At 44.4% G+C, this 27,145-nt stretch overlaps 2 protein-coding genes and 1 long non-coding RNA gene across 4 annotated transcripts in view; 1 reads left to right on the top strand and 2 right to left on the bottom strand.

Moving 5' to 3' along the window:
- The window catches only part of PODXL (podocalyxin like), a gene marked incomplete at its 5' end in the record, with an annotated part of 9,832 nt that extends 1,775 nt beyond the window's left edge, over window positions 1-8,057 (top strand). Inside the window, 4 exons of the mRNA XM_081331908.1 lie at window positions 935-1,124; window positions 3,471-3,532; window positions 6,370-6,537; window positions 7,826-8,057. Of these exons, the coding sequence (XP_081188034.1) occupies window positions 935-1,124; window positions 3,471-3,532; window positions 6,370-6,537; window positions 7,826-8,020 (615 nt within the window). The 3' untranslated portion in view covers window positions 8,021-8,057. The remainder of the gene's footprint in view (window positions 1-934; window positions 1,125-3,470; window positions 3,533-6,369; window positions 6,538-7,825) is intronic.
- The window catches only part of LOC308670313, a 605,733-nt gene that overhangs the window by 326,547 nt on the left and 252,041 nt on the right, over window positions 1-27,145 (bottom strand). The window lies entirely within an intron of this gene.
- The window catches only part of MKLN1 (muskelin 1), a 95,569-nt gene continuing 92,341 nt past the window's right edge, over window positions 23,918-27,145 (bottom strand). For both annotated transcript variants that reach the window (XM_081331758.1, XM_081331757.1), the window contains 2 exons: window positions 26,185-26,239; window positions 23,918-24,750 (listed from right to left, as the gene is read on the bottom strand). In XM_081331758.1, coding sequence (XP_081187884.1) covers window positions 24,629-24,750; window positions 26,185-26,239 — 177 coding nt within the window. In that variant the 3' untranslated portion in view covers window positions 23,918-24,628. The remainder of the gene's footprint in view (window positions 24,751-26,184; window positions 26,240-27,145) is intronic.

Below are 27,145 nucleotides of genomic sequence, written 5' to 3'. Positions count from 1 at the left end.
CCTGGCAGCTTGAAGATGTGCGGACTTCGACTCCCAGAATTCCCCAGCCGGTACCTCAAGTTGCCAAGCTTGAGGAACCTTGCTCCAGCAGATATAAGGAAAGGTGAAAATCAACCCTTCCTGGTGAGATCCCACGATCCATTCCTTGAGTCTAGAACCATCCCTGCTTATCTAAGCCAGCTTTGTCACTCCAAGCTCAATGATTGCTTGGTAGAATCCGTAGTTCGCTACTGAGGAGCAGGACTGGTTGTGAGAAAGGGCCAATTTGACAGTCTGGGGTTCTCAGAAGCAACTCCATCTCTCCCCCCCCCTCTCTCTCTCTCTCCCTCCCCCTCCCCCTCCCCCTCTCTCCCTCCCTTTCTATCTTTCTCCCTCCCTCCCCCCTCCCCTCCCCCTCCCTCCCTTTCCACCTCTTTCCCTCCCCCTCCCCCTCTCTCTTCCTCTCTCCCTCCCTCTCTCTCTCCCCCCCTCTCTCTCCCCCCCTTTCCATCTATTTCCCTCCCTTTCTCCCTTTCTCTCCCTCTCTCCCTCCCTCCCTCTCCCTCCCTTTCTCCATCTCTCCCTCTTTCCCTCTCCCTCCCTTTCCATCTCCCTCCCTTTCTCCCTCCCTCTCTCCCCCTCCCTCCCTTTCCATCTCTTTCCCTCCCTCTCCCTCTCCCTCCATTTCTCTCTCCCTCTCTCTCCCTCCCTTTCTTCCTCCCTCTCTCTCTCTCCTCTCTCTCTCCCTCCCTCTCCCTCTCTCCCTCCCTCCCTCTTCCTCCCTCACTCCCTACCCCTACCCCCTCTCTCCCTCCCTTTCCATCTCTCTCCCTCCCTCTCTTTCTCTCTCCCCTCTCCCTCTCTTGATCGATCACTAAGTGAACTGTTGCAAGTCAAGGGCTACCTGTGCCAACGGAGGTCACGGCGACTCTTCTGGTTGGCCGTCACCCCCCAGGTCCTACAAGCCGCGTTCTTCTCCCTACAGAACAGTTTGGAGGGAAGCCCGCTGAAAGAGGCTCTGGCGGAGGTGCTTTGCAAAGCATTGAAGACCGACTACGACCAGAATCGGGATGACTGTACGATATGGCTAGCTTCAGACCGAGAGGATCTCAAGAGAGTGGCGGTGGTCAAAGCATCTGTGCAAAGTAGGTGTTGCCGTTACCTCTGAGTAAGACTTAGACAGAAGCTGAGAGTCTTGGCCTCTTTGTAAGGAAGAGCTTCAGGCTGGGAACAGGGGCCTCAAACATGCAGAGTGCGGAGAAGAGCAGCAAAGATGATCAGGGGACTGGAGGCTAAAACATATATGAAACGGTTGCTGGAATTGGGAATGTCTAGTTTAATGAAGAGAAGGGTGAGGGGGGACATGATAGCAGTGTTCCAATATCTCAGGGGCTGCCCCAAAGAAGAGGCAGTCAAGCTATTCTCCAAAGCGCCTGAAGGCAGGACAAGAAGCAATGGATGGAAACTGACCAAGGAGAGAAGCAACCTGGAATTAAGGAGAAACTTCCTGACTTTTAGAACAATGAACCAGTGAAACAACCAGTTTCAATCCAGTTCATTTTTGTGCCAATTGTACTATTTCCAAAAGGCAACTTGGACTTTCTTGTTCATTTTTTTTCTTGAAAACATTTCACTTCTCATCCGAGATGCTTCAGTTCCACAAAGTGAAGAATTGAAGTAGCTTGGATGACAGGCGAAACATCTTCAAATATCTTCAAACAAATCCAGAAACTTCTTTCTCTGAAATGGGTATAGGGCTTCCTGCCTGAGCTGGGGGTTGGACTAGAAGACCTCCAAGGTCCCTTCCAACTGTATTAGTTCTGTTCTGTTCTATTCTATTCTATTCTATTCTATTCTATTCTATTCTATTCTATTCTATTCTATTCTATTCTATTCTATTCTATTCTATTCCATATTTTCTTTTCTACTCTATTCCATATTTTCTATTCTATTCTATTCTATTCTATTCTATTCTATTCTATTCTATTCTATTCTATTCTATTCTATTCTATATTTTATATTATTATTATTCTATTCCATATTTTCTTTTCTACTCTATTCCATATTTTCTATTCTATTCTATTCTATTCTATTCTATTCTATTCTATTCTATTCTATTCTATTCTATTCTATTCTATTCTATTCCATATTTTCTTTTCTACTCTATTCCATATTTTCTATTCTATTCTATTCTATTCTATTCTATTCTATTCTATTCTATTCTATTCTATTCTATATTTTTATATTATTATTATTCTATTCCATATTTTCTTTTCTACTCTATTCCATATTTTCTATTCTATTCTATTCTATTCTATTCTATTCTATTCTATTCTATTCTATTCTATTCTATTCTATTCTATTCTATTCTATTCATTCATTTTTCTTTTCTACTCTATTCCATATTTTCTATTCTATTCTATTCTATTCTATTCTATTCTATTCTATTCTATTCTATTCTATTCTATTCTATTCTATTCTATTCTATTCTATTCTATTCTATTCCATATTTTCTTTTCTACTCTATTCCATATTTTCTATTCTATTCTATTCTATTCTATTCTATTCTATTCTATTCTATATTTTTATATTATTATTATTCTATTCCATATTTTCTTTTCTACTCTATTCCATATTTTCTATTCTATTCTATTCTATTCTATTCTATTCTATTCTATTCTATTCTATTCTATTCTATTCCATATTTTCTTTTCTACTCTATTCCATATTTTCTATTCTATTCTATTCTATTCTATTCTATTCTATTCTATTCTATTCTATTCTATTCTATTCCATATTTTCTTTTCTACTCTATTCCATATTTTCTATTCTATTCTATTCTATTCTATTCTATTCTATTCTATTCTATATTTTTATATTATTATTATTCTATTCCATATTTTCTTTTCTACTCTATTCCATATTTTCTATTCTATTCTATTCTATTCTATTCTATTCTATTCTATTCTATTCTATTCTATTCTATTCCATATTTTCTTTTCTACTCTATTCCATATTTTCTATTCTATTCTATTCTATTCTATTCTATATTTTTATATTATTATTATTCTATTTCATATTTTCTTTTCTACTCTATTCCATATTTTCTATTCTATTCTATTCTATTCTATTCTATTCTATTCCATATTTTCTTTTCTACTCTATTCCATATTTTCTATTCTATTCTATTCTATTCTATTCTATTCTATTCTATTCTATTCTATTCTATTCTATTCTATTCTATTCTATTCTATTCTATTCTATTCTATTCTATTCTATTCTATATTTTATTATTATTATTATTATTATTATTATTATTATTATTATTATTATTATTATTATTATTATTATTATTATTATTATTATTATTATTATTATTATTTCCAGTTGCCTTTTGGAAAAGCATCTTTGGGATGTTTTGATAAGAACTGTTTCCTCTTCAAAGTCTATCTTCTGCTTTGATCCATTTGTTTATTTTTTATTTTTTTTAGCACACTCTGTGGATGAGAAATTATCCGAAGCGCTGGCTACAAAGAGGGCAGAACTGGAGAAGGTAAACAGGAAGTAGTTCTGGATAAGGTCCAGCCTCCTGTGTTTCAACCAGGACACGTTGTCCTCCAGATGTTGCTGAAAGACAAGTCCTGGTGGTCTTTCTGGGCCAGACTTGGCTTGGAATTGGAGTTGAGGAACATCAAGAGCAGGGGTCTTCAAACTTGGCCCTGTGATGACTTGTAGACTTCAACTCCCAGAATTCCTCAGCCAGGCACGCGTGCCTGGCTGAGGAATTCTGGGAGTTGAAGTCCACAAGTCATCAAAGGGCCAAGTTTGAAGACCCCCTGATCAAGAGGGTTATAAGTGATTCACACAAATTTAAGCCATGTCTGGAACACAGGAGAACTGCCTTTTTCACAACCTCAATGACAGCCAGAGACATTTCAATGCCTGGTTAGAAGAGAGCTTCTCACAATTAAATCAAGATGTGTGTCGACATTTTGACCTCACCGTGACTTGTTATGGACACTGCTGCTGAGGAAAGATTTGAGTCATTCTCTTAATAAGCAATAATTATCTTCCAAATCTTGGTGTTTTTTCCCACCATTTGTAAGTCAGGAGGGAATTCTGTTTCATAAATATGGGGAAATGTATTCTTCTTTCCTAGTTATTCCACCTGAGGCAGGGGTGTCCAACCTTGGCAACTTCAAGGCCTGTGGGACTTCACCTCCCAGAATCCCCCAGACAGCCATGCTTGCTAGTGAATTCTGGGAATTGAAGTCCGCAAGTCTGAAAGTCACCAAGGTTCGACACCCCTGATCTCATGTCATATCAGTCTTCTCAAAGTTGGAGTTCTCCAGAAGCACTGGACTACAACTCTCATCATTTTCCCCTTGGTCCTTACAAGACAGGGGTCTTCCAACTTGGCCCTTTTATGACTTGTGGACTTCAACTCCCAGAATTCCTCAGCCACGTGTGACTGGCTGAGGAATTCTGGGAGTTGAAGTCCACAAGTCATAAAAGGGCCAAGTTGGAAGACCCCTTGACTTGTGGACTTCAACTTCCAAAATTCCTCAGCCAGCATCTCTGGCTGAGGAATTCTGGGAGTTGAAGTCCACAAGTCATAAAAGAGCCAAGTTGGAAGACCCCTGGTCTGAGACATGGGAACTGGGGTCCTGTCCTTTGGTGAGTTCCACGTGTTTTTTTTTTATTGAAAAGTTTTACAATACATTTTTCAAAAAACAAAACCCCTCCCAACCCCCTCCCCCCTCCCCAAACCTCCCCAACTCTTCCCTCCCCTCCCCCCTCCCCGACTTCCCAGAGCTAAATACAGGGTATAAAAATACAAACAAACAAACATAATCTACAATATGCAAACGACAATAAAATATTAAATTCTATCGCGCTTTAACTCTTAATAAAATAACTACAAGCAATTTATATATCACATAAATCCAATACTTATTCAAATGCTAGGTGAAATTTTTTAGTCCCATATTTATTCTGGATGTAATCAATCCATCTTCGCCACTCCACAATATATCTCTGTTGCGACTGGTCTTTAAAATATGCTGAAATCTTTGCCATTTCCACCAAGTTGGAAACTTTTAAAGTCCATTCTTCTATAGTCGGCAGTTCTTCCTTCTTCCAATATTGCGCAACTAAAAGTCTCGCTGCCAGTGAGTTCCACGTTTGAGAAGCTTATCACCAGGTACTATCTGGGTGAACCCAGACAGCTGTTTAGTGACATACCAGGCGTCCATTCCACGTTCTCACGAGTCACCAAAGGAGACGCCAGTGAGTGACTTTTTGGAGGCCCACCACAACTGCTACTAGACCCACGGCAACTCTTCCCCTTGGAAGGAAACTTTCACCCCCGTGCTGAATTAGCACGTGGTGGCAATACGTATGACAAAGCAGAAAGCATCCTGAAGAGCATCCCGGTCTCATTTATTTCTCCCTGCCCTTCATTCTAACCAAAGTTTGAGGCTCACCACATCATCCACGGCGAGGCTGAGCTTCTTCTGCAAGCTGCCCTTTCAGGTTGGCTTGACGTGGCCAACCTCAAACTTGGATTCGGTGCAATGTCAAACATCTGAAAAAACGTTCTATAGAGGTGGTACGTTGTGTGGACCAGCGTGCCTAATTGCAGGCAGCCCTCGGCTTCGTTTAATGACGTTCATAATTACAGTGGTGTTTATGATCATTTCGGTCTCTCCCTGTGTCCCGTGATCAGAATCCAGGTGCTTGACAACCACATGCATTTATGATTTTGCAAGTCCTGCCTGCAGTTACGGTGATAAGTCAAGGTTTCTATCTATAAATAGAGAGAGCCTTGGTGGAGCAGTGGGCTAATGCCTCCTTAAGTAACACCAGCTGCCTGCAATTAGTGCAGGTTCGAGTCCCACCAGGCTCAAGGTTGACTCAGCCTTCCATCCTTCCAAGGTAGGTAAAATGAGGACCCAGATTGTTGGGGGCAATAAGCTGACTTTGTAATAATGCCGCTTGGGGTGTGTGTGAAAGCCCTAACAAGCAGGCATATACATAGAATGAAGGCTACTGCTAAGCTTGTAAGCCGCCCTGAGTCTTCGGAGAAGGGCGGGATATAAATGGAATTAAAATTTAAAAAATAAATAAATAAATAAATGAGGGCTCCTTCCTTGGTGCTCTCTGAGCTTGGTTATTTTCTTGCAGAAGTTTCATTGCCCAAACTAACATCGTCCACGCTCAACAACCCAGCTCGGAAATCACCCAGGACCCCTCATTTCAACCCTGAGCTACAGATATTCTCCTTTATCGGTACTAGCTGCAAAGCCCTCCTTGAAATTCGTAGAGTATTCAAAAGAGAGGTCTCTGTTTGCCTGAAGTCAGCCATTCAGCTGATATCTTTTTTCACAGCTTGGCGTTAACAACATCACCTATGGGGGCCAAGTCCTGGATGCCGAGTTCAAGGATCATCTGAGCCTTCCTCTCATAATCACCATCATCTGCATGGCGGCCTCTCTGCTCCTTGTGGCTGCCATCTACGGCTGCTGTCACCAACGTATTTCTCAGAGAAAGGACCAGGTAAGTGGGTATGTCCAGTCTAATGAAGAGAAGGACGAGGGGGGGGGACATGATAGCAGTCTTCCAGTATCTCAGGAGCTGCCCCAAAGAAGAGGCAGTCAAGCTGTTCTCCAAAGCGCTTGAAGGCAGGACAAGAAGCAACGGATGGAAACTAGTCAAGGAGAGAAGCAACCTAGAACTAAGGAGAAACTTCCTGACTGTTAGAACAATTAACCAGTGGAACAACCTGCCTCCAGAAGTGGTGAATGCTCCAACACTGGAAGTTTTTAAGAAGAGACTGGACAGCCATTTGTCTGAAATGGTACAGGGTTTCCTGCCTGAGCAGGGGGTTGGACTAGAAGACCTCTAAGGTCCCTTCCAACTTATTATTATTATTATTAAAGAGTCTTGGTGGAGCAGTGGGCTAATGCAATTAAGCTGACTTTGTAATAATGCCGCTTGGGTGGGTGTGTGTGAAAGCCCTAATAAGCAGGCATATACATAGAATGAAGGCTACTGCTAAGCTTGTAAGCCGCCCTGAGTCTTCGGAGAAGGGCGGGATATAAATGGAATTAAAATAAAAAAATGAAATAAAATATTATTATTATTATTATTATTATTATTATTATTATTATTATTATTATTATTATTATTATTATTATTATTATTATTATTATTATTATTATTATTATTGACAGTTTAAGCCATCTCTGCTAACTCCCATCAACTTTTGCAACCGGCAACTGGCTCGTATTTTATGACGGTCGCAGTGTCCCAGGTTTGCAGACGAGCAAAGTCCAGGGGGAAGCCAGATTCCCTGAACAACCGTGCGATTAACTTAACCACCGCAGTGATTCACTTAACAACTGTGGCGAGGAGGGTTGTAACATGGGGCAAAAACTCAGTTCGCTTAGTTGCTTAAGCCACAGAAATTTTGGGTTCACTGAGGTCGTAAGTTGGGGACCACCTGTATAGCGCATGGGTTGGAGACCCAGCAAAGCATGGGAGCTACCGTATTTCCCTGAATATTAGACCCAGCCGGAAAATAAGCCCTAGCATGATTTTTCAGCACGCTCGTAATATAAGCCCCACCCCAAAAATAAGCCCCAGTTGAGATCGTCAGCCATTTGGTACCGTATTTCCCCAAATATAAACCCCAACTGGAATATAAGCCCTAATGCGTCTTTTTGGAGCCAAAGTTAATATAAGACCCGGTCTTATTTTGGGGGAAAATACGGGTATTTTAGGCAATCCCATCATGATGACTCCCTCCCATCTCCCTGACGTGTCCACCTTTCCTTCTATCCAGCAGCGCCTGACGGAGGAACTGCACACCATCGAGAACGGCTACCACGATAACCCCACTTTGGAAGTGATGGAGACACTATCCGACATGCAGGAAAAGAAGGTGAACTTGAACGGGGAGCTGGGAGACAGCTGGATTGTGCCCATGGACAGCCTCACCAAGGACGATCTGGACGAGGAAGAAGACACCCATTTATAAGCGGTGGGGGTGTGCTGCTGTTGTTGTGGGGTTTTTTTAAGAAAAGGAAAGGAAAAAAAGGAGGGGAGGAGGAGATGGGAGCGTAGAAAGAAAGAAAGAAAGAAAAAAAGCTGGAACTTTGTGCTAAGCAGCTCTCTTGCGCCCCCCCCCCCCAACCTCGCCTCAAATGTCCGTAAAGATGAACAACTCAAGTCTTCAGCCACAAGTGCCGATGCGGGAAAGATGGGCCTCTTCGCAAATCTGGAAAGACAATCTCCGCTTTGGGCCGTAGCGTGACCCGCCACCGTGCGGAACGAGCTGTGTGTGCTTGGCCTTCAAACGTGGGCTGCATAAAGTGAAGTTTTGGACAAGGGACCCAGGGATGTGTGTGTGCGCGTGCGTGTGTGTGTGTGTGTGTGTGTGTGTGTGAAAGTTGCAGCTCTCCGCAGGGGAGAGCAAAGCACTTCGCACTGGGGCGTCAGGAAAGCGAGAAGCACAGCAAGTTTTTGGAGACCAGCTTTTACACCCACAATTAAATGTGGTTTTTGGAGATTCTCTGTCATCCAGGTCACGGTTGTCCCGAAAGTCCTTTTTTTTTTTTTTTTGAAAAGGTGAATGGACTTTGTTTCTTTCTTGGAAGACGTTTCGCTTCTCATCCCAAGAAGCTTCTTCAGTTCTGACTGAATGGTGGACTGAATGGCAGTCATCTGGTCGTTAGTACTCTTTCTGAGAGTCATTGAAGCCGCTTGGAGGCTTAACTGTGGCCTGAGGGTCCCCTGAGTGGTGCAAAGGGGTGTGGAGCCTTCTTGGAACTGCTGACAGGACTGTGTTGTTAACAGGAGCTCTGTGTGTGTGTGTGTGTGTGTGTCGTATCCCTCCCCATCTGTCGAGAGAGGGCTGCTCAGTCTTAATGTAGATGGCCTCTTTGACATCCATTTGTCAAAGATAGACCTCCAAGTGGCCTCAACAACTGACTGCAGATGACTGCAAGGAACAGAAATCCTTCCATTCCCCCACCATTCAGTCAGAACTGAAGAAGCTTCTTGGATGAGAAGCGAAACGTCTTCAAGGAAAAACAACGTCCGGTTGCCTTTTTGAAAAAAAGCACCTTTGGGGCATCCACAATCCAATAAAAGGAGAAGCAGAATGTATGGGAGGGGGAGGGGGGATATTCATCGATGTGCAAGGCTGGGGTGGAGAAACTGGTTGGGTTTAATTTGCCGTAAAAAAGGCCAGCGATGCTATGTCCAGCCAGACTGAAACCGTCATCTTGAAGAAGGAAGGGGTTAGCAGTGCCTTGAAAATGGATGTACAATTGATCCTGCTTGCAATTCTCTCCAGCTGTGGGGACTGCAAATTCTACAGGTCTCCAGTGTGTGTGTGTGTGTGTGTTTTGGGCAGTTACAACCATTCATCCTTCCTTTCCTTGCCTTATCCGCAGACACCTACATACATTCCATTTAAGGGGACTGATGAAGGAATGAATGAGCAGTTGGTCAAGGTTATCCCCACATCCTTTTCCATATAGGTCCATGATGGCTTTGTAGAACCATGAAGCTAGGAAGGGATCTTCGGAGAGCATCTAATGCAGAGTTTCCCAATCCTGGCAACTTTAAAACGTGCGGACTTCAACTCCCAGAATTCCCCAGCCAGCTGCTTCCAACCAAAACACAAAGATTCTCGCAGTCTTCTTTAACTAGATTTATTGAAAGGGGGGAAAGAGTTCATTTGTAGAAATCTTGACCGCCGGATACATTTACAATAGCACCTCATTTCTCTTTGTTTCTGGTGGAGCTTTCTTGATCCTCTCCCTAACCATCCACGGTGCACTGGGGAGACGGCTATTCATGGTCAAGGAAGAATATGGGGAAGTTTTGTACTTCTCATATCGGGTGTTTTTCAACCTTGGAAACTTTAAAGTGGGTGGACTTCAACTTCCAGAATTCCCCAGCCAGTTGCTTCCAACCAAAAGACAAAGATTCTCGCAGTCTTCTTTAACTAGAGTTATTGAAAGGGGGGAAAGAGTTCAGTTGTAGAAATCTTGGCCGCCGGATACATTTACAATAGCACCTCATTTATCTTTGTTTCTGGTGGAGCTTTCTTGATCCTCTCCCTAACCATCCATGGTGCACTGGGGAGACGGCTATTCATGGTCAAGGAAGAATATGGGGAAGTTTTGTACTTCTCATATCGGGTGTTTTTCAACCTTGGAAACTTTAAAGTGGGTGGACTTCAACTTCCAGAATTCCCCAGCCAGTTGCTTCCAACCAAAACACAAAGATTCTCGCAGTCTTCTTTAACTAGATTTATTGAAAGGGGGGGAAAGAGTTCAGTTGTAGAAATCTTGGCCACCGGATACATTTACAATAGCACCTCATTTGGTGGAGCTTTCTTGATCCTCTCCCTAACCATCCACGGTGCACTGGGGAGACCGCTATTTATGGACCAGGAAGAATATGGGGAAGTTTTGTACTTGTCCTATCATCGTTTCTCAACCTTGGCAACTTTAAAGGATGTGGACTTCAGTTCCCAGAATTCTGCCTGGGGAATTCTGGGACCTGAAGTCCACAAACCTTAAAAGTTGCTAAGGTTGAAAAAAAACAGTCATAAAGTATTTGGCAAACTTTACGATATCTTCAAAGGCTTGGAGAAACTCGTAATATATGCCAGGGTAAGTGAGGCCAGCCAACTCGGGGTTTACACCAGATTGGCTGGTGTTCTCAAACAACATAGTGTGGTGGTGGCCTTTTGGGTTTGGGGGGGGGGGGCTTTTTTGCAAGCAAAGAGACTTCCAGAAACTGTTTGCGGAACCCACCCGAACATCTGCGTGGTCAGTGGTTGTCCTTTGAGGAATTGATTGGGAACCCGGCCAATAGCAAGCACTTTAAGAAAAAAAAAAGCTAGCAAAACGAACGCCGCAGCTGACGAGTGCCAAATTTTTGCCTTAAAAAGAGAGAGAGCCCTTTATTTGTGCCTAAGGATCTCTGATTTTTTAGGGGAGTAAAACGTTGCCAGTAATTTGCAGCTAGACCACAAGAAAGGCCGTTTCATTTCTCGCTTCCAAGCGAATGGGAAAAAAAAACAATCACTTCTGTAGATTTATTAGTGGGCTTTTATTGCTAGCGTGGAAGATTTTCGGGATCCTGGCAGGACGATCGGGAGATTTTTGCATCGCTCCGGCCGCTTTTGGACCGTTGTACAGCGTTTACCACGGAAAACATAGCGTGGCATCTTTCCGATGTGGCAAACGGGGTTTTCCGAATGACAAATTGAAGCCAAAGCAATCCTTTAACCCAGGCAATCCTCAAGTTACGACAGTTCATTTAGTGACCATAAGTTATAATGGCACTGGGGGGAAAAAAGTGACTTACAACCTGTTTTTCACACTTCTGACCTTTTCCGCATCCCCAGGATCACATGATCAAAATTCGGACGCTTGGAAAATGGCTTGTACTTCTGACGGTTACAGTGATCCCCTTTTGCGACCTTCTGACAAGCAATGCCAATGGGGAAGCCGGATTCGCTTAACGCCGGTGTTACTAACTTAACAACTGCAGCGATTCCCTTAAGAACTGTGGCAAGAAAGGTCGTGAAATGGGGCAAAAATTCAACCGCTGTCTTGCTTAGTGGCGGAAAAGTGAGGCTCAGTCGCGGCCGTAAGCCGAGGACTACCTCGGATGGGGGAAATAAATGGATGCTTGCCTTCCTGACGTGTCTTCGAGACGAGCAAGGTTGCGGTCCCACGGCCCTACTCCGGAGCCCATCAACGCAGCCCTTTTCAACTCGTCTTTGCAGGGAAGACAAGGAAGTGGGAAGACATTAGGCCTGCCAAGGAAAATAATTGGAAGGAAACTGCTGAAAGAAACGATAAAAAATGACCAAAGGCTTGTTAATCATGAAACCCGGGCAAAAAACCCGCCCGCTCGTAAGATCTTTGGGAACACAAAAGAGATAACAGGATGGGTGGACTCTCAGATGCTTCCTTAAAAGATGGATTTATGGTGCCTAAATGGTGAAAATGTGGCTTTTTTATGAAGAAGGACAAAGGGTTCTTTGGCATTCCCTGTTAGAAATAGGATTTATTCGGATGTTTATAATAATAAACTTGGAAGGGACCTTGGAGGTCATCTAGTCCAACCCCCTGCTCAGGCAGGAAACCCTATACCATTTCAGACAAATAGGTGTCCAGTCTCTTCTTAAAAACTTCCAGTGTTGGAGCATTCACAGCTTCTGGAGGCAGGTTGTTCCACTGGTTAATTGTTCTCGCTGTCAGGAAATTTCTCCTTAGTTCTAGGTTGCTTCTCTCTTTGGTTAGTTTCCATCCGTTGCTTCTTGTCCTGCCTTCAGGTGCTTTGGATAATAGCTTGACTCCCTCTTCTTTGGGGCAGCCCCTGAGATATTGGAATACTTTGTGTAAGTGGGAAGTCACAGTCCTGGAGGATGGGCAGCAGACCTTAAGCCGTTGACGATCCATCCTCAGCTCTGACCTCAAAAATCAGGGCGTGTTTTTAATAAAACACCTTTTATTCATGGCTAGAAAAACGAGGTGGAGAGAAAGGAGTTTAACATGTATTAGTAAATTCAGTGTTGGAACCCAGACTATACGTTAGTGATAAAAAAAAATATTAAGCATTTGTGATTATAAAAAAATAATAAAAATAAAATCGGAGTGTTTTTCAATCTCGGCCACTTGGAAGACTTCAACTCCCAGAATCCCCCAGCCAGCCAAGGGTGGTGAAAGGCTGAAGTAGAGATTCCTATTACTAGAACTTAAATTTGCCATTGGAGATGGAGGAAAGACAGACCTACAGTAGTTCATCCAACCGACAAGCCCAAATATTGGTTTGGCTGTGGCATTTTTGCTTCTGGTCTAAGATTAAGAACGTGATGTGCCCCCAGCAAATGGTTTATTCTGCAAAGCAGGCCTAAGCAAATAATGGCTTAATGTAGACTGAGCAGAGGCTGATGACACAAACTTTCATGGCTATGTCCATCCGCAGGTAGTCCTCAACATAACGACCAAAATCGAACCCCAGATTTTCATTGCTGAGCAAGACAGTTGTTTTGCTCCGTGTTACGACCTTTCTTGACTCATTTGTTAAGTCAGGCCCTGCAGCTGTTAAGTTAGCCGCATGCATGTTTAGGGAATCTGACTTCGCTCGTCGGAAGGTGGCAAAAAGCCATCATGTCACCCTGGGACGCTGCAACCGTCGTAAGTACATGCCTGTTGCCGAGCCTCTGAATTTTTGATCAGGTCATCCTGGGGACGCTGCCGCCGTCGTAAGTATGAAAAGCAGTCATGAGTCACCAATTTCAGTGCCCTCGTAATTTCAAACGGTCACTGAATGAAGGGTTGTAAGTCAAGGACTTACCCGTCCGTGGTCCATTGGGGACCGGTCCACACGAGTGGTCAGCAAGTGCGCAAAAGCTCCATTTGTCCATCTGTGGGTTTAAGTTGCGTACGTAAAACCAGCCCCTCCCCCCACTCCACTCACCGCCGACGGTCCACGGTGTTGGAAAGATTGGGGACCACTGCTGTAAAGCACTGCGGGGTGATAAATTGCTATTTAAACTTGTCTGGCGGTTGAGACATCCTTCACTAAAGGAGTTTAAAATTCAAACCGCATAAGCCAGAGGTCCCCCACCTTTTGGGCACCAAGGACCAGTAGCATGGAGAGAGATGTTTCCATGGACCAGAGGGGGCGTGGTTTTGTGTGCTGCCTGCATCCCGCGGATGGGGCTTTGCTTGTTTGTGCGGACCAGTTGCTGGCGTGCTGCAGGCCGGTATTGGTCCATGAACTGGGGGTTGGGGACCCCTGGCATAAGCCATTGAAGCAGAAATTAACTTGAGTTTGATGTAGGGAAAAAGGAAGGTTTACTCGGTCAATTCTCCAACTTATCTCCTTAGGCATTATTTAGAGCAGAGATTCCCAACCTTTTGGGCACTGGGGACCGGTTCCGTGGAGAGAGGTTTTTCCTGCGGCCCAGAGGATGTGTGTTTTGTGTGCTGCCTGCATCCTGCGGATAGGGCTTTGCTGGTTTGTACGGACCGGTTGCTGGCATGCCGTGGCCCGGTACTGGTCCACGGACCCGGGGTTGGGGACCCATGATTTAGAGCAAACTCCTGTACAAAGCCTTCTCAGCAATTCATTCCGTTGGCTTCAAGTGAGTTTTGGGACACCGCCAGTGTAGTTTTTTTTTCTTTTTCTGGGATCCGTGTTACAGCAAAGGAGGTGGAGCGAGGCGACCTCAAGTAAGAAGGATTTGCTAACTAACCTCCATTCAGGCTGTATGTAGCTTTGCTTACTTTGGAGCTGAAGTATTTCAATTTTTTTTTCTCCCCTCCTCACTGACAAATCCTGTATGCAAATCAAAAGAGCAATCTACCAATTTAACCTGGGACAGATCTTTAGGGTAAAAACATTCCCAATTAGCAACTTAAGGATCAAATCATCTGCCCTCATCTGCCTGCAGGGTTGTTGGGTGTTTGTTTTTTTGGTGGGTTACTACTGTGCCTATCGTGTTTTGTAGTGCGCATAAGAAGCAAAGTTAAGGATTAGGGGCAGGTGCTAAATGAAATGAGAAGTGGTCTCGTTGGAAGAGTAAAATCAAGCTGCTTTGCTCTGACTTTCCCGTCAGAGATCCTGTTGTGGGCCACCTCCCCAAAATTCAAGATAGGTTGATTATTTATTTCTGAGCTTAAAAACAAACTTCCGGGCTCATCCTTCTCTTTCTAAAGCTTGGAAAGGACTCAAATTAAGGTTAAAACGCTTGTATAGCTCAGGGTTCTTCAAACTTGGCCCTTTTATGACTTGTGGACTTCAACTTCCACAAGTCATAACAGGGCCAAGTTTGAAGAACCCCGGTATAGTTAATCCTCGACTTGACGACAAGGACTTAACAGTACACTTCTGTGGCTACGTGAGGCATTTGTGGAAATTTGCCTCATTTTACGACCTTTTTTGCCAGTCACTAAGCGAATCACTGCAGTTGTTAGTAACATGGTCGTTAAGCGAATCTGGCTCCCCCCCCCTCATTGACTTTGCCTGTCAAAAGGTCGCAAATGGAGATCACGTGACCTCAGGACACTGCGACCATCCTAAACGCCAAGCGTACGAATTTCGATCAGGCAACCGTGGTGGGGGGGGGGTGCTGCGACGGTTGCGTGAAAAACATTCACGAGTCACTTTTTCCAGTGCTGCTGTAACTTTAAAACGTCACTAAACGAAACCGTCATACGCCGAAGACTACCTATAACGATTCCAGCTCAGAACATTTGAACCCTTCCATGCGTCTATGAATGTGCTTCCAATGCCTCTTTTCATGCTTTTATAAATGTGCAATTGGGCCATTGGATGGCGTGTTAAGCCTTAAGCGAGATTTAAATCTGTGTGTGTGTGTGTGTGTGTGTGTGTGTGTGGTGTTGCGTGTTGCAGCTTACTGGGCTTCTATTTTTGTAATCTGAATGGACTGTGGCATATCTTTTAGCCCCGTTTGATTGTAATAAAAAAATGGGGGCGCTGCACCCAACACTGTATAGTTTTTCCCGGCAAATTTTGTGCCGAAACAGGAGTCAAGTATACACTGGAATTCTTTAAAAAAAGAGAGAGAGAGAGAGATGGCTGTAAAAAGCATGGTTACATTTTCCTACAAAGTATATTTTGATGACATTGCTTATTACTGTCAAATAAAAAGAAATTCTTTTTGTGAAGGGTTGACTTCTTCGCTTGCCGATATATTAGCTACTTGTGGGGTGAGGATGTAGTTTTAGAACCAAGCCTTGCGTTTTCTTTTCTCCCAAATTTTAAAATTTGGCCCATGGCCGGACTTAACCACCCACACCACCCCCAAACTCAGTCCAGATGTAATTGTAGCATTAACATTGATTATGGGAACTATTCTAGAAGTGTTTCATAGTTTTAAAAGGAGAACAACAAAGATGGAGAGGTTTTTTTAAAAAAAAAGATGAAAAAACTTGACAAAAGAAATTGACAAAATTCTGGACAGAAATGCTGCTGAAAATTCAAAACTCTCTAATAGAATAGAATAGAATAGAATAGAATAGAATAGAATAGAATAGAATAGAATAGAATAGAATAGAATAGAATAGAATAGAATAGAATAGAATAGAATAGAATAGAATAGAATAGAATAGAATAGAATAGAATAGAAAAGAAAAGAAAAGAAAATATAGAGTGGAATGGAATAGAATAAAAATAGAATAGAATAGAATAGAATAGAATAGAATAGAATAGAATAGAATAGAATAATGATAAGAATAGAATAGGATAGGATAGGATACAGAATAGAATAGAATAGAATAGAATAGAATAGAATAGAATAGAATAGAATAGAATAGAATAGAATAGAATAGAATAGAATAGAATAGAATAGAAAATATGGAGTGGAATGGAATGGAATGGAATAGAATAGAAAATATGGAGTGGAGTGGAATGGAATAGAATTGAATTGAATTGAATTGAATTGAATTGAATAGAAAATATGGAATGGAATGGAATGGAATAGAATAGAATAGAATAGAATAGAATAGAATAGAATAGAATAGAAAATATAGAGTGGAATGGAATAGAATAAAAATAATAGAATAGAATAGAATAGAATAGAATAGAATAGAATAGAATAGAATAGAATAGAATAGAATAGAATAGAATAGAATAGAATAGAAAATAGAGTGGAATGGAATAGAATAAAAATAGAATAGAATAGAATAGAATAGAATAGAATAGAATAATGATAAGAATAGAATAGAATAGGATAGGATACAGAATAGAATAGAATAGAATAGAATAGAATAGAATAGAATAGAATAGAATAGAATAGAATAGAAAATAGAGTGGAATGGAATAGAATAAAAATAGAATAGAATAGAATAGAATAATGATAAGAATAGAATAGGATAGGATAGGATACAGAATAGAATAGAATAGAATAGAATAGAATAGAATAGAATAGAATAGAATAGAATAGAATAGTAGAATAAATAGAAAAAATGTGGAATGGAATGGAATGCAACAGAAAAGAACAGAATAGAAGCTGGAAGGGACTTTGGAGGTCTTCTAGTCCAACCCCACTTAGGCAGGAAAACCCTATACCATTTTTGATCAGGTGAGGATGCTAAGTGAAAACAAAAGTCATTAAATCACTTTTTTCAGTGGCACTGTAACTTCGAACGGTCGCTAAATAAACAGCTGCAAGTCGAGGACTATCATGACAGATGAAAGGGCAAGAGGAGACGCGTTCAAGAAATAGCTGCTGCGAGAATCCAGGTTCGGCGTAATTTCTTTTTATTAAGAAAAAAAAATGAACAAAATACATTCTCTCTCCGTATATACATTACATACAGCAAAATTCTACATTGGGAATTGCTCTTCTGTCCCCAAAGTCACTCTTGCATACATCTTCAACCTGGCGGAACAATCGCATGTCCGAAAGATGCGGGAAGCGGAAAGCAACAGGAAAGGACATCTGAAGAGGCCCACAGCGGTCGGCACGGCAGGAAAAAGGCTTCGCACGTGTGCGCCGAGCGGGTGGCGAATCAAAAAGAGCTGGGAGGAGCTTTGTTGACAAAAGTGGAGGTGACAACCCATGGGACACAATCTGCCGGGCCTAGGGGTTATCCCACAAGCACGTTGTGTTCAATCGGGGGGGGGGGGGTGTCTTCAAACTCGGGCCCTTGGATGACTTGTGGACTTGCAACTCCCAGAATTCCTCAACCAGGCACGAATTCTGGGAGTTGAAGTCCACACGTCATCAACGGGCCAAGCTTGAAGACACACACACACACACACACACACCCCGCCTTAAATGGCTATGCACACTTTGGTATGATTTACACCAGGGGTCTCCAAACTTTAAAGGCCACTTTAAAGATTTGTGGACTTGGGAGTTGAAGTCCAGAAGTCTTAAAACGGTCCAGTCTAGAGACTCCTGGTTTACACAATCTGGCTGGATTGTATTTTTAAGCTCATCCTAGCGGGGACCAAATAGCTTTTGATTCCTTTGGTACGAAAATGCCTTTGGCTCGCTCTGCCTCTAACCTTTTCCTTTTTTAAAAAATTAAAATTAAAATTAAAATTAACTTCCCATGCCTTCCTCTGTCACTCGTGATCCTTCAAATTGCTTCTCCCACCTGAGGCATCAAAAAGCACCTGATCAGAGAAAACGGCCGTAGGACCAAGAACTGAGGCTTACGTCAAACATAAACCAATCAAAACCCGCTTCTAAAATATCTCCTCTTTCACACACAGACACACACACACACACACACACACACACACACACCTTTGAAGAGCACCTCCCTTCTTTCGTTTCACTCCTGGAGAAGACCAAGTTGAATTCCAACCCTTGCCATTTTTTCCCAAAGCCACGTCCAGCTCAGCAGCTTCGGATGGATTTATATTGCTTTCTCACGTCTTTCCCCAGAGCATCTGCGGGCTTTTAATTTTGGGAAAAGAAAATTGAGAATTCAGAGGGTGGATTTCCTCGCTCTTCCCCTAGAACTTCAGGTTCCCGAGCTTCTCTAATCAAATGCAACAGCCATGAAATTTCACTTATCTTAAAAAAAAAACACATTTTCTGCTTGAGCCAATGGAACAAGTCAACACCAATCAATTCTGTGGGTCTTTCTGACGCCGGAACCGTGCCATAAAGGTGCTACAAACCCGTGCCTTTTTTTTTCAAGAGGGAACAGCTCAGTTTTCAGCATGACACCTGTCAATCTTTCGCTCTAAATGACGTAAAGTTAGGAAATGGGAGAAGAAGGGGGGGGAAGCCGGATGTAGCAATCGGAAACTGATCCAACAGGTATGGCAAGAAGTTGCAACCTCTCTATCGAACTGAACCGCTAGGCCTACATCAAAATTACAGGATTGGGTGGAAAATAAACTTGGGTTTTTTCATTCTCACGTTGCGCGACTTCAACTGTTGCAATGACCTTGCTGTGTGTGTGTGTGTGTGTGTGTGTGTGTGTGTGTGTGTGAAGTTTTATCTGTCCTCTCCCAAGAGTTTTTGCTAGTTGGCCGTACAGGATCTCTAAAGGCAGAACTGACCGCTGTTATCGGCTTTCTCTTTTCTACAGAATTACATCCGAGAATTCAGATTAAGACCCAGAAGTTGAAAGACATCCTCACTCATCTCCTGGTCTGTCTTAGGATGACTTCTGAATCTGTCCTAAGAGATGCTCATTTTTGTGAGATTTTGGGGGATCCTCCCGAAATGCGTGTGCAGGGGGAGGGGAGGGGGGGGCGGTGACAAGAGAAGTTGTGATTAAAAACAGGGGCAATGGCCCTCAAGATCGAACAAGAGGATCTTTTTCAGAGAAGAACCTTCATGCATTTGAGGTCTACTCTCTCATCTCGGTCAAGTCCATGCAACACACAACTCTTAATGCTGCTGACCAGCCCAAGACTTTTAACATAGCTAGAGAGAACTAACTGACCAGCGCTAAATGTCCAGCGCTGTTTGAATGGCCAAGTCACTAAGTTGGACCAAATTATTAAAAGAAATATCAACCGATTCTACTTTTTTTCTGATAGGAACGTTCCAGTTACGAAGAGTCTCTTGGTGCCTCTACAAGTCAACAACCTGCCTTAAAACACCAGCTCAGAAGCAGAAATGGTGGTTTCCTCAAAAAAGATTCCCATAACAAATTGTTGTTATTAAAAAATGGTATTTCAATGCCTGGTTAGAAAAAGAGCTTCTCACAATTAAATCTCAGGTTAGACATCAAGATGTGTGTCGACATTTTGACCTCACCGTGACGTGACTTGTTATGGACACTGCTGCTGAGGAAAGATTTGAGTCATTCTCTTAATAAGCAATAATTATCTTCCAAATCTTGGTGTGTGTTTTTCCCCCACCACTTGTAAAGTCGGGAGGGAATTCTGTTTCATAAATATGGGGAAATGTATTCTTCTTTCCTAGTTATTCCACCCGAGGCAGGGCTGTCCGACCTTGGCAACTTCAAGGCCTGTGGGACTTCACCTCCCAGAATCCCCCAGCCAGCCATGCTTGCTAGTGAATTCTGGGAATTGAAGTCCGCAAGTCTTAAAGTCACCAAGGTTCGACACCCCCTGATCTCATGTCATATCAGTCTTCTCAAAGTTGGGGTTCTCCAGAAGCGCTGGACTACAATTCTCATCATTTTCCCCTTGGTTTAAGACAGGGGGTCTTCAAACCTGGCCCTTTTATGACTTGTGGACCTCAACTCCCAGAATTCCTCAGCCAGGCACCCGTGCCTGGCTGAGGAATTCTAGGAGTTGAAGTCCACAAGTCATAAAAGGGCCAAGTTTGAAGACCCCCTTGACTTGTGGACATCAACTTCCAAAATTCCTCAGCCAGCATGTCTGGCTGAGGAATTCTGGGAGTTGAAGTCCACAAGTCATAAAAGAGCCAAGTTTGAAGACCCCTGGTCTGAGACATGGGAATTGGGGTCCTGTCCTTTGGTGAGTTCCAAGTTTGAGAAGCTTATCACCACGTACTTCCTGGGTGAAACCAGACAGCTGTTTCGTGACATGCCAGGTGTCCATTCCATGTTCTCACGAGTCACCAAAGGAGACGCCAGTGAGTGACTTTTTGGAGGCCCACCACAACTGCTATTAAACCCACGGGCGTGGATGGGACCAACTAAGGGCAGGCGTGTTTACGGGATGTTGGTGCTATCTCAACCTAAAGAACATTTGGAAGAAATTGTCATGAAATTAGCATGCCCCACTCCAAAAGAACATGCATTCAATGGGAAGGGGGAGGATCCTGAGGTAAGGCATGCAAATTCCTGGAAGTGGAAGATGGGTCCATGCCATGCATTCTAAACAACCCCCCCCCCCAAAAAAAAACACATCATAAAACCTTGATAGGGAAGAATGTCACCTCGGCTACCACAGTCTTATCTATACGCGGAAAAACTGGGCAAATTTTTTCTAGTTCACATAAAAAGGATGGTAAAAACTCTACTTGAAACCCAGGTGCGAAAGCTGACTCTTTGTGCCATACCTGACAATTAAAAATTCTTTTAAAATGGGGCGGGGGGGGGGGCTTTTTAAAAAAAGTCTGGGTGCCTCAAATAGGAAAAAAAATATCTTATTTTTTCACTGTCATTTTTTTAATTTGTAATTTTTAAAAGGCGGCACTTGGCTACTGTGCTAATATAGATCTTTTTTTTTTTTTTAGTCTGCCAGTACTGGCCACAATCTATAGGGCCTTCACAAACCATGGATTTGATATTCCAAGCGCCTTTTCCGATACGAGGGTTATTTGCGACGCAAATTGTGCGTTGTTTCCAACTGTGTTTCTTTCGAATGACAGGGAGTCAGAATTTATAGTTTGAAAAGCAGAAACGATTTCAAACCATGGCTTGTGACCCTGGTTTACGTAAACCACGTCGTCACCATCTTTGGACAAAAATGGCAAAATGGGATGATCAAAATCAAGAGTAAAAAAACCGCTAGCTGAGCTGCCACACAAGGGAAGGAAGGCATAGTGCTAAAAGCTTAAAAGTTCCTTGGAGATTGCACGGACTGCCGAAATCTTGTGGCTTATGGCGGGGGGGGGGGTGTGTCTTCAAACTTTGCCCTTTTATGGCGTGTGGACTTCCAACTCCCAGAATTCCTCAGCCAGGCACACGTGCCTGGCTGAGGAATTCTGGGAGTTGGAAAAGGGCCGAGTTTGAAGACCTCTTGACTTGTGGACTTCAACTCCCAGCGTGCCTGGCTGAGGAATTCTGGGAGTTGAAGTCCACACGTCATAAAAGGGCCGAGTTTGAAGACCTCTTGACTTGTGGACTTCAACTCCCAGCGTGCCTGGCTGAGGAATTCTGGGAGTTGAAGTCCACACATCATAAAAGGGCCGAGTTTGAAGACCTCTTGACTTGTGGACTTCAACTCCCAGAATTCCTCAGCCAGCGTGCCCGGCTGAGGAATTCTGGGAGTTGAAGTCCACAAGTCATTAAAGGGCCGAGTTTGAAGACCCCTTGGCTTACAGTGTTACTAGCGTCAGACCAATTTTTTTGCCAACTCACCAAGCAAATCTGTCCTTTTGTTGCCTGGGTGCTTCTAATTTCTTAGAAGTTGTAAGAAATTTCGGAAGGGTTAAATCAGTCAACCCTTTGAAGCAGACAGAGGTGGACAATTTAAGTCCTCCAGATGCTGGTGGAAAGACGTCTCCAGCCAGCACAGCCAATAGGAAAACATGCCAGCAAGTCAAAAACATCCGACAGTTCCCGATTGGCCAACCCTTTTATGAATGTCAGTCTCTGGTCTGGCACCCCCCCTTTTTTTTTTCTTGAAGGCACCAAGAGCCAGCGTGGGTTCGCTCCCCAGCTTCCATCCGTAGCCCAAACTCACAAACCGCCCAGCGAAATGACACAAAAGCGCAAGCTTTGCCCTAGTGCCGAAGGAGGAAAAAGCTCATTGTATCTACGAACCCTGACTAGGCTAAAATGTACTTCATCCCCAAGGCTTCAAATGCTACGTTTCAAGACATTTCCTATTACCGTGGAAATGGGAGAAAGTTTACGTTTTTTTCCCAAGGGGGTGCGCGTGGTTGTGTGAAAGCCTGCGAGGAGGAAGTCCAGGCCCTGATCGAAACCCAGCCCCGTTTTTTTTTCCCCGTGGGCAGGGCAAACACCAGCACACACACACACACAAAAAAGGTTTTCTAGTGCAATCTTGCAGATGATCACCCACGTGCTAGAAGACCTCTCACTCTTTCTCTCTGCGATGTAACTTCTACTAGATTTACGAAGCTGAAGCCCAAATAGCTCCATATCCCGATTCGTTTGCTTATTTGACAACGCCAACTGTAGCGGGGGGGGGAATGGAAATGAAAGGTTTGTGGGACGTTGGGGTGGGTGTATTAAAGAAAACAAGTGAAAAGACTTAAGGAGCACTGGATTAAACCTCCTTGAGGACTTCACTCTTCTCCTTGTCGTGCTCGGGGACGAAACGGGGGCCTTTGGCGTGCTTCGAAGAAGACGGCCATCACAACTTGCCTCACCAAGGTTTGCGAGGATGACGTTCGCCGCAAGAGCCTTTGGCAGCCAGAAGAAGCAAGACCATCAGCGCTGGGATCTCACTTTGGTTTCGAGATGATGAATCTCTGTTGGGGGGGGGGTCAATGTGAGTAACATCTGTTGGGTAGTTTTGTGGGGTGGGAACTAGACACGCAGCAGGCTGTGTATCTCACTGTGGTCCTCGACATCTAAGAGCAGAGGAATCTAAGCACGCAAAGGAGGAGGAAGGTCATCAGATGGAGGGACGGGGTTAACCACCCCATTGTAACCAGGGCGTCCACCTCCACGAATGTCAGAAGAACGTTACTAACTCCACCACACTGTGACCTCTCCTCTCCACAGTCACAACACTGTGGCACACGATCCAGTGCTGAGACAACTCTAAAAGAGAGTGTCCGAGTGGAAACTCCTGGCTTTGTGTGTCCAACCTAGCGCAACTGCGCCGGTCTAACTGCGTAAGCTTTCCCAGAAAAACAAGTAATCCAGGAAGTGGGGGGGGGGGGGGAAAAAGGGTTACAAAGCAATCAACTAACACACGCGCTTGTGCAGCGGCTCACACACACACACAGCCCCAAAGCTACGATTAGAACTCCAGGGATTGTAATCTGAAATTTAAAAAGCTAAACTCTTTCTCGGTGCAAATTAGGGGGGGGGGGGAGCTTGTGTAGGCTTCATTTTCTAACATGGGAAAGTTTTGGGTAAAAGAAACAAGTCAAGGTTGCGTCTTCTCCACATGGGTTCGCAAGACGGGATGTCCCCATTTAGGACCGGAGTGTCCCAAATATGGCCACTTTTTAAGACCTGTGGACTTCAACTCCCAGAATCCCCCAGCCAGCAACGGCTGGCTGGGGAATTCTGGGAGTTGAAGTCCACAGGTCTTTAAAAAATGGCCAAGGTTGGACCATCCCTGATTGAGGCAGATGTCAACATCGTGGGCCTTGATGGCCACTAGATGGCGCAAGATTCCCCAAAGTACATGCATCCTCATGGCCACTAGATGGCGCACGATCCCCAAAGTTCATGTATGTTCTCTCTTCCAACAGTAGCTCAAAATAAAAAGGGCCAAATCCTCCTACTTTCCACTCTAAGGTGCCTCCATGGGCTGAAGAGGGCTTAGCAGGCTGAGAAACAAGCTCAAATCGGCAAAGTCAGTCGGGGGAATAAAACTGCTGTGAACCAATCAAATTTTTTTTAAAAAGCGCTGCCTATCTTCAAAGTCCTGAATTTGCACCCAGGGCCGGGGCTGTAAGCTCAAGAAACCCAATTTTCCCCTAGATTATCAATATTCGCCAGTCTTCTGAAAAGCATCAACATGAATGAGAATAAACGAACAGAACGAACAGAACAAATGAACAGAACATCCATCCATCCTGAAGCCCGTCGGAAACGTTATCGATTCTTTTTTTTTTAATTACCCATTTGCACAAAGCCCCTCCCCCACGCCGCTTGCTTCTATTTCTGCAGTCCCCCCCCCCAATCGCTCACCGCACACACCCACACACACCCACGGGCGGGTGCACGCGCACACGCACACGCACAAAATTAAAAATACTGGGGGGGAAAAAATCCTCTTCCTTCCACAGGTCTAGCAACTTGACTCGTCACAGGGTGATGAGCTCCACCAGGTTGCCCTTGGGAGGGGTCATGTTGTCGGGAAAGAAGTTCACCAGGGTGTCGAAGAGCTGAGTTCGTTGGGCGTAGACGTGATCGACGTCCGAAAAGCCTGAAGACAGAAGAAGAGGGAGGGGGAAAGGAGTTGTGGGTCATCGGAAGATGTAAACCTGTCGGTTTCTTGACCCGAAAGGTCCCACAAAAGCCCTACAGGTAGTCCTCAACTTACAACCACGGACGAGCCCTAAATTCCCGCTAACAACCGTTCCATTTAGTGACGGCTCAAAGTTACGACGGCACTGGAAAAAGTCACTTGATGACCGTTTTTCACACTTACGACCACTGCAGCCTCCCACCTGGTGACCCGATCCAATCTTCAGACGCTTGGCAACTGATTCGTTTTTATGACGGTCGCAGTGTCCCGGGATCACGGTATCCCCCTTTTGCAACCTTCCGACAAGCAAAATCAATGGGGGAACGCCAAAGTCACTGAGCGACCGTCTTAGTAATTTAACAACGGAACAAAGGCGGCAAGAAAGCTCATAACGTGGGGCAAAACTCACTTAACAACCGTCTCGCTTAGCAACAGAAATTCTGGGCTCAACTGCCTGTTTTGCAAAGATACGATTATACAGAGAACAATTAACCACTGGAACAACCTGCCTCCAGAAGTTGTGAGTGCTCCATCGCTGGAGGTTTTTAAGAAGAAGACTGGGCAGCCACTTGTCTGGAATGGGATACCGTCTCCTGCTTGAGCAGGGGGTTGGACTAGAACACAGGTCTCCAACCTTCCCAGGCTGGCGGCCCCAAGGGAAGGGGAACAGCTGGTAAATTTGTGTGCACGAGCACACAAACAGAGCCGCGCACGCACCCGTGCGGGGCTAGTGGCTCTGTTTGTGCAGGCACGCGGGCCACCGCATGCCTAAACGGGCCACCCAACCTGTGCCGCGTTAACGGTATGTGCAAATGGGGCAGCGGGCGCTAGCGCAAGTGGGGATGAGTGTGTGCGCGCACACACACACACACACGCACTGGCCAGCCTGTCCTGCGGCCTGGTGACCAGCAGGCCACGGGTCCACTAGTGGGCTCAGAGTTTGGGGACCCCTAGACTAGAAGACCCCGTCCCCCAAGGTCCCTTTCAGCTCTTGTTATTCTGTTATGTTCAAGTTACGAAGGAGGGGGAGGATTATCTTAATCTGTAAACTTGAACTTGGATTTTTGGTTCTGGGAAGTGGAAATGTTGCTGTTTTCCTTGACCGGCTGCCCAAGGAGAGAGATCGCTTAGAACAGGCCGAAGTCGGCCCGTTGTGACAGCACGTTTCATCTTTGCGAGCAAGGATCAAGCTCATCCCCCGCCCCGCTTCCCAAACCGCAGCTGGCCCAGGGCCGCTGGCTGTCAGGATGACGGATGTCCGGTTAATTTGTTTTGACCTGCGCTGCCAAGGTTTAAGTGGGCAATGGCTCCAAACTCTGGGGAAACCGAGGCCCTGGATTTTTTTACGGGCGCTTGACCCGCGCAGCTAGATTCAGTCTGAAGTCGACTCACCCAACGTGCTCAGATCAGAGCCCGACTTGAAAAGTGCCGAAGCGAGTAGCTGGAACTAGAGAACAACAACACAAGAAGGATTTTAGTAAGTAATAACTACCGCTTTATATATATAATGCCTTGGTTAAGGCCACCCATGGAATACTGCCTCCAATTTTGGTCACCACAATATCAAAAAAAAAAAAGATGTTGAGACTCTGGAAAAAGTGCAGAGAAGAGCAACAAAGATGATTAGGGGACTGGAGGCTAAAACATACGAAGAACGGTTGCAGGAATTGGGATGGTAGGGAACCTTGGCTCTTTTATGACTTGTGGACTTCAATTCCCAGAATTTCTGAGCCAGCATGGCTGGTTCAGGAATTCTGGGAATGATGAGAAGAAGAAGAAGGAGGAGGAGGAGGAGGAGGAGGAGGAGGAGGAGGAGGAGGAGGAGGAGGAGGAGGAGGAGGAGGAGGAGGAGGAGGAGGAGGAGAGAAGGAGAAGGAGAAGGAGAAGGAGAAGGAGAAGGAGAAGAAGAAGAAGAAGAAGAAGAAGAAGAAGAAGAAGAAGAAGAAGAAGAAGAAGAAGAAGAAGAAGAAGAAGAAGAAGAAGAAGAAGAAGAAGAAGAAGAAGAAGAAGAAAGTAGTAGTAGTTGGAAGGGACCCTGGAGGTCAACTAGTCCAACCCCCTGCTCAGGCAGGAAACCCTAAACCATTTCAGACAAATGGCTGTCCAGTCTCTTCTTAAAACCTCCAGTGTTGGAGCGTTCACCGCTTTTGGAGGCAGGTTGTTCCACTGGTTAATTGTTCTAACTGTCAGGAAGTTTCTCCTTAGTTCTAGGTTGCTTCTCTCCTTGATTAGTTTCCATCCGTTGCTTCTTCTCCTGCTTTCGGGCGCTTTGGAGAATAGCTTGACTCCCTCTTCTTTGGGGCAGGCCCTGAGATACTGGAACGCGGCTATCATGCCCCCCCTCATCCTTCTC

The sequence above is a fragment of the Vipera berus genome (genome assembly GCF_964194415.1).
Source record: "Vipera berus genome assembly, chromosome: 6".
Taxonomy (NCBI): domain Eukaryota; kingdom Metazoa; phylum Chordata; class Lepidosauria; order Squamata; family Viperidae; genus Vipera; species Vipera berus.
This window is presented reverse-complemented; position numbering and strand designations above follow the sequence as displayed.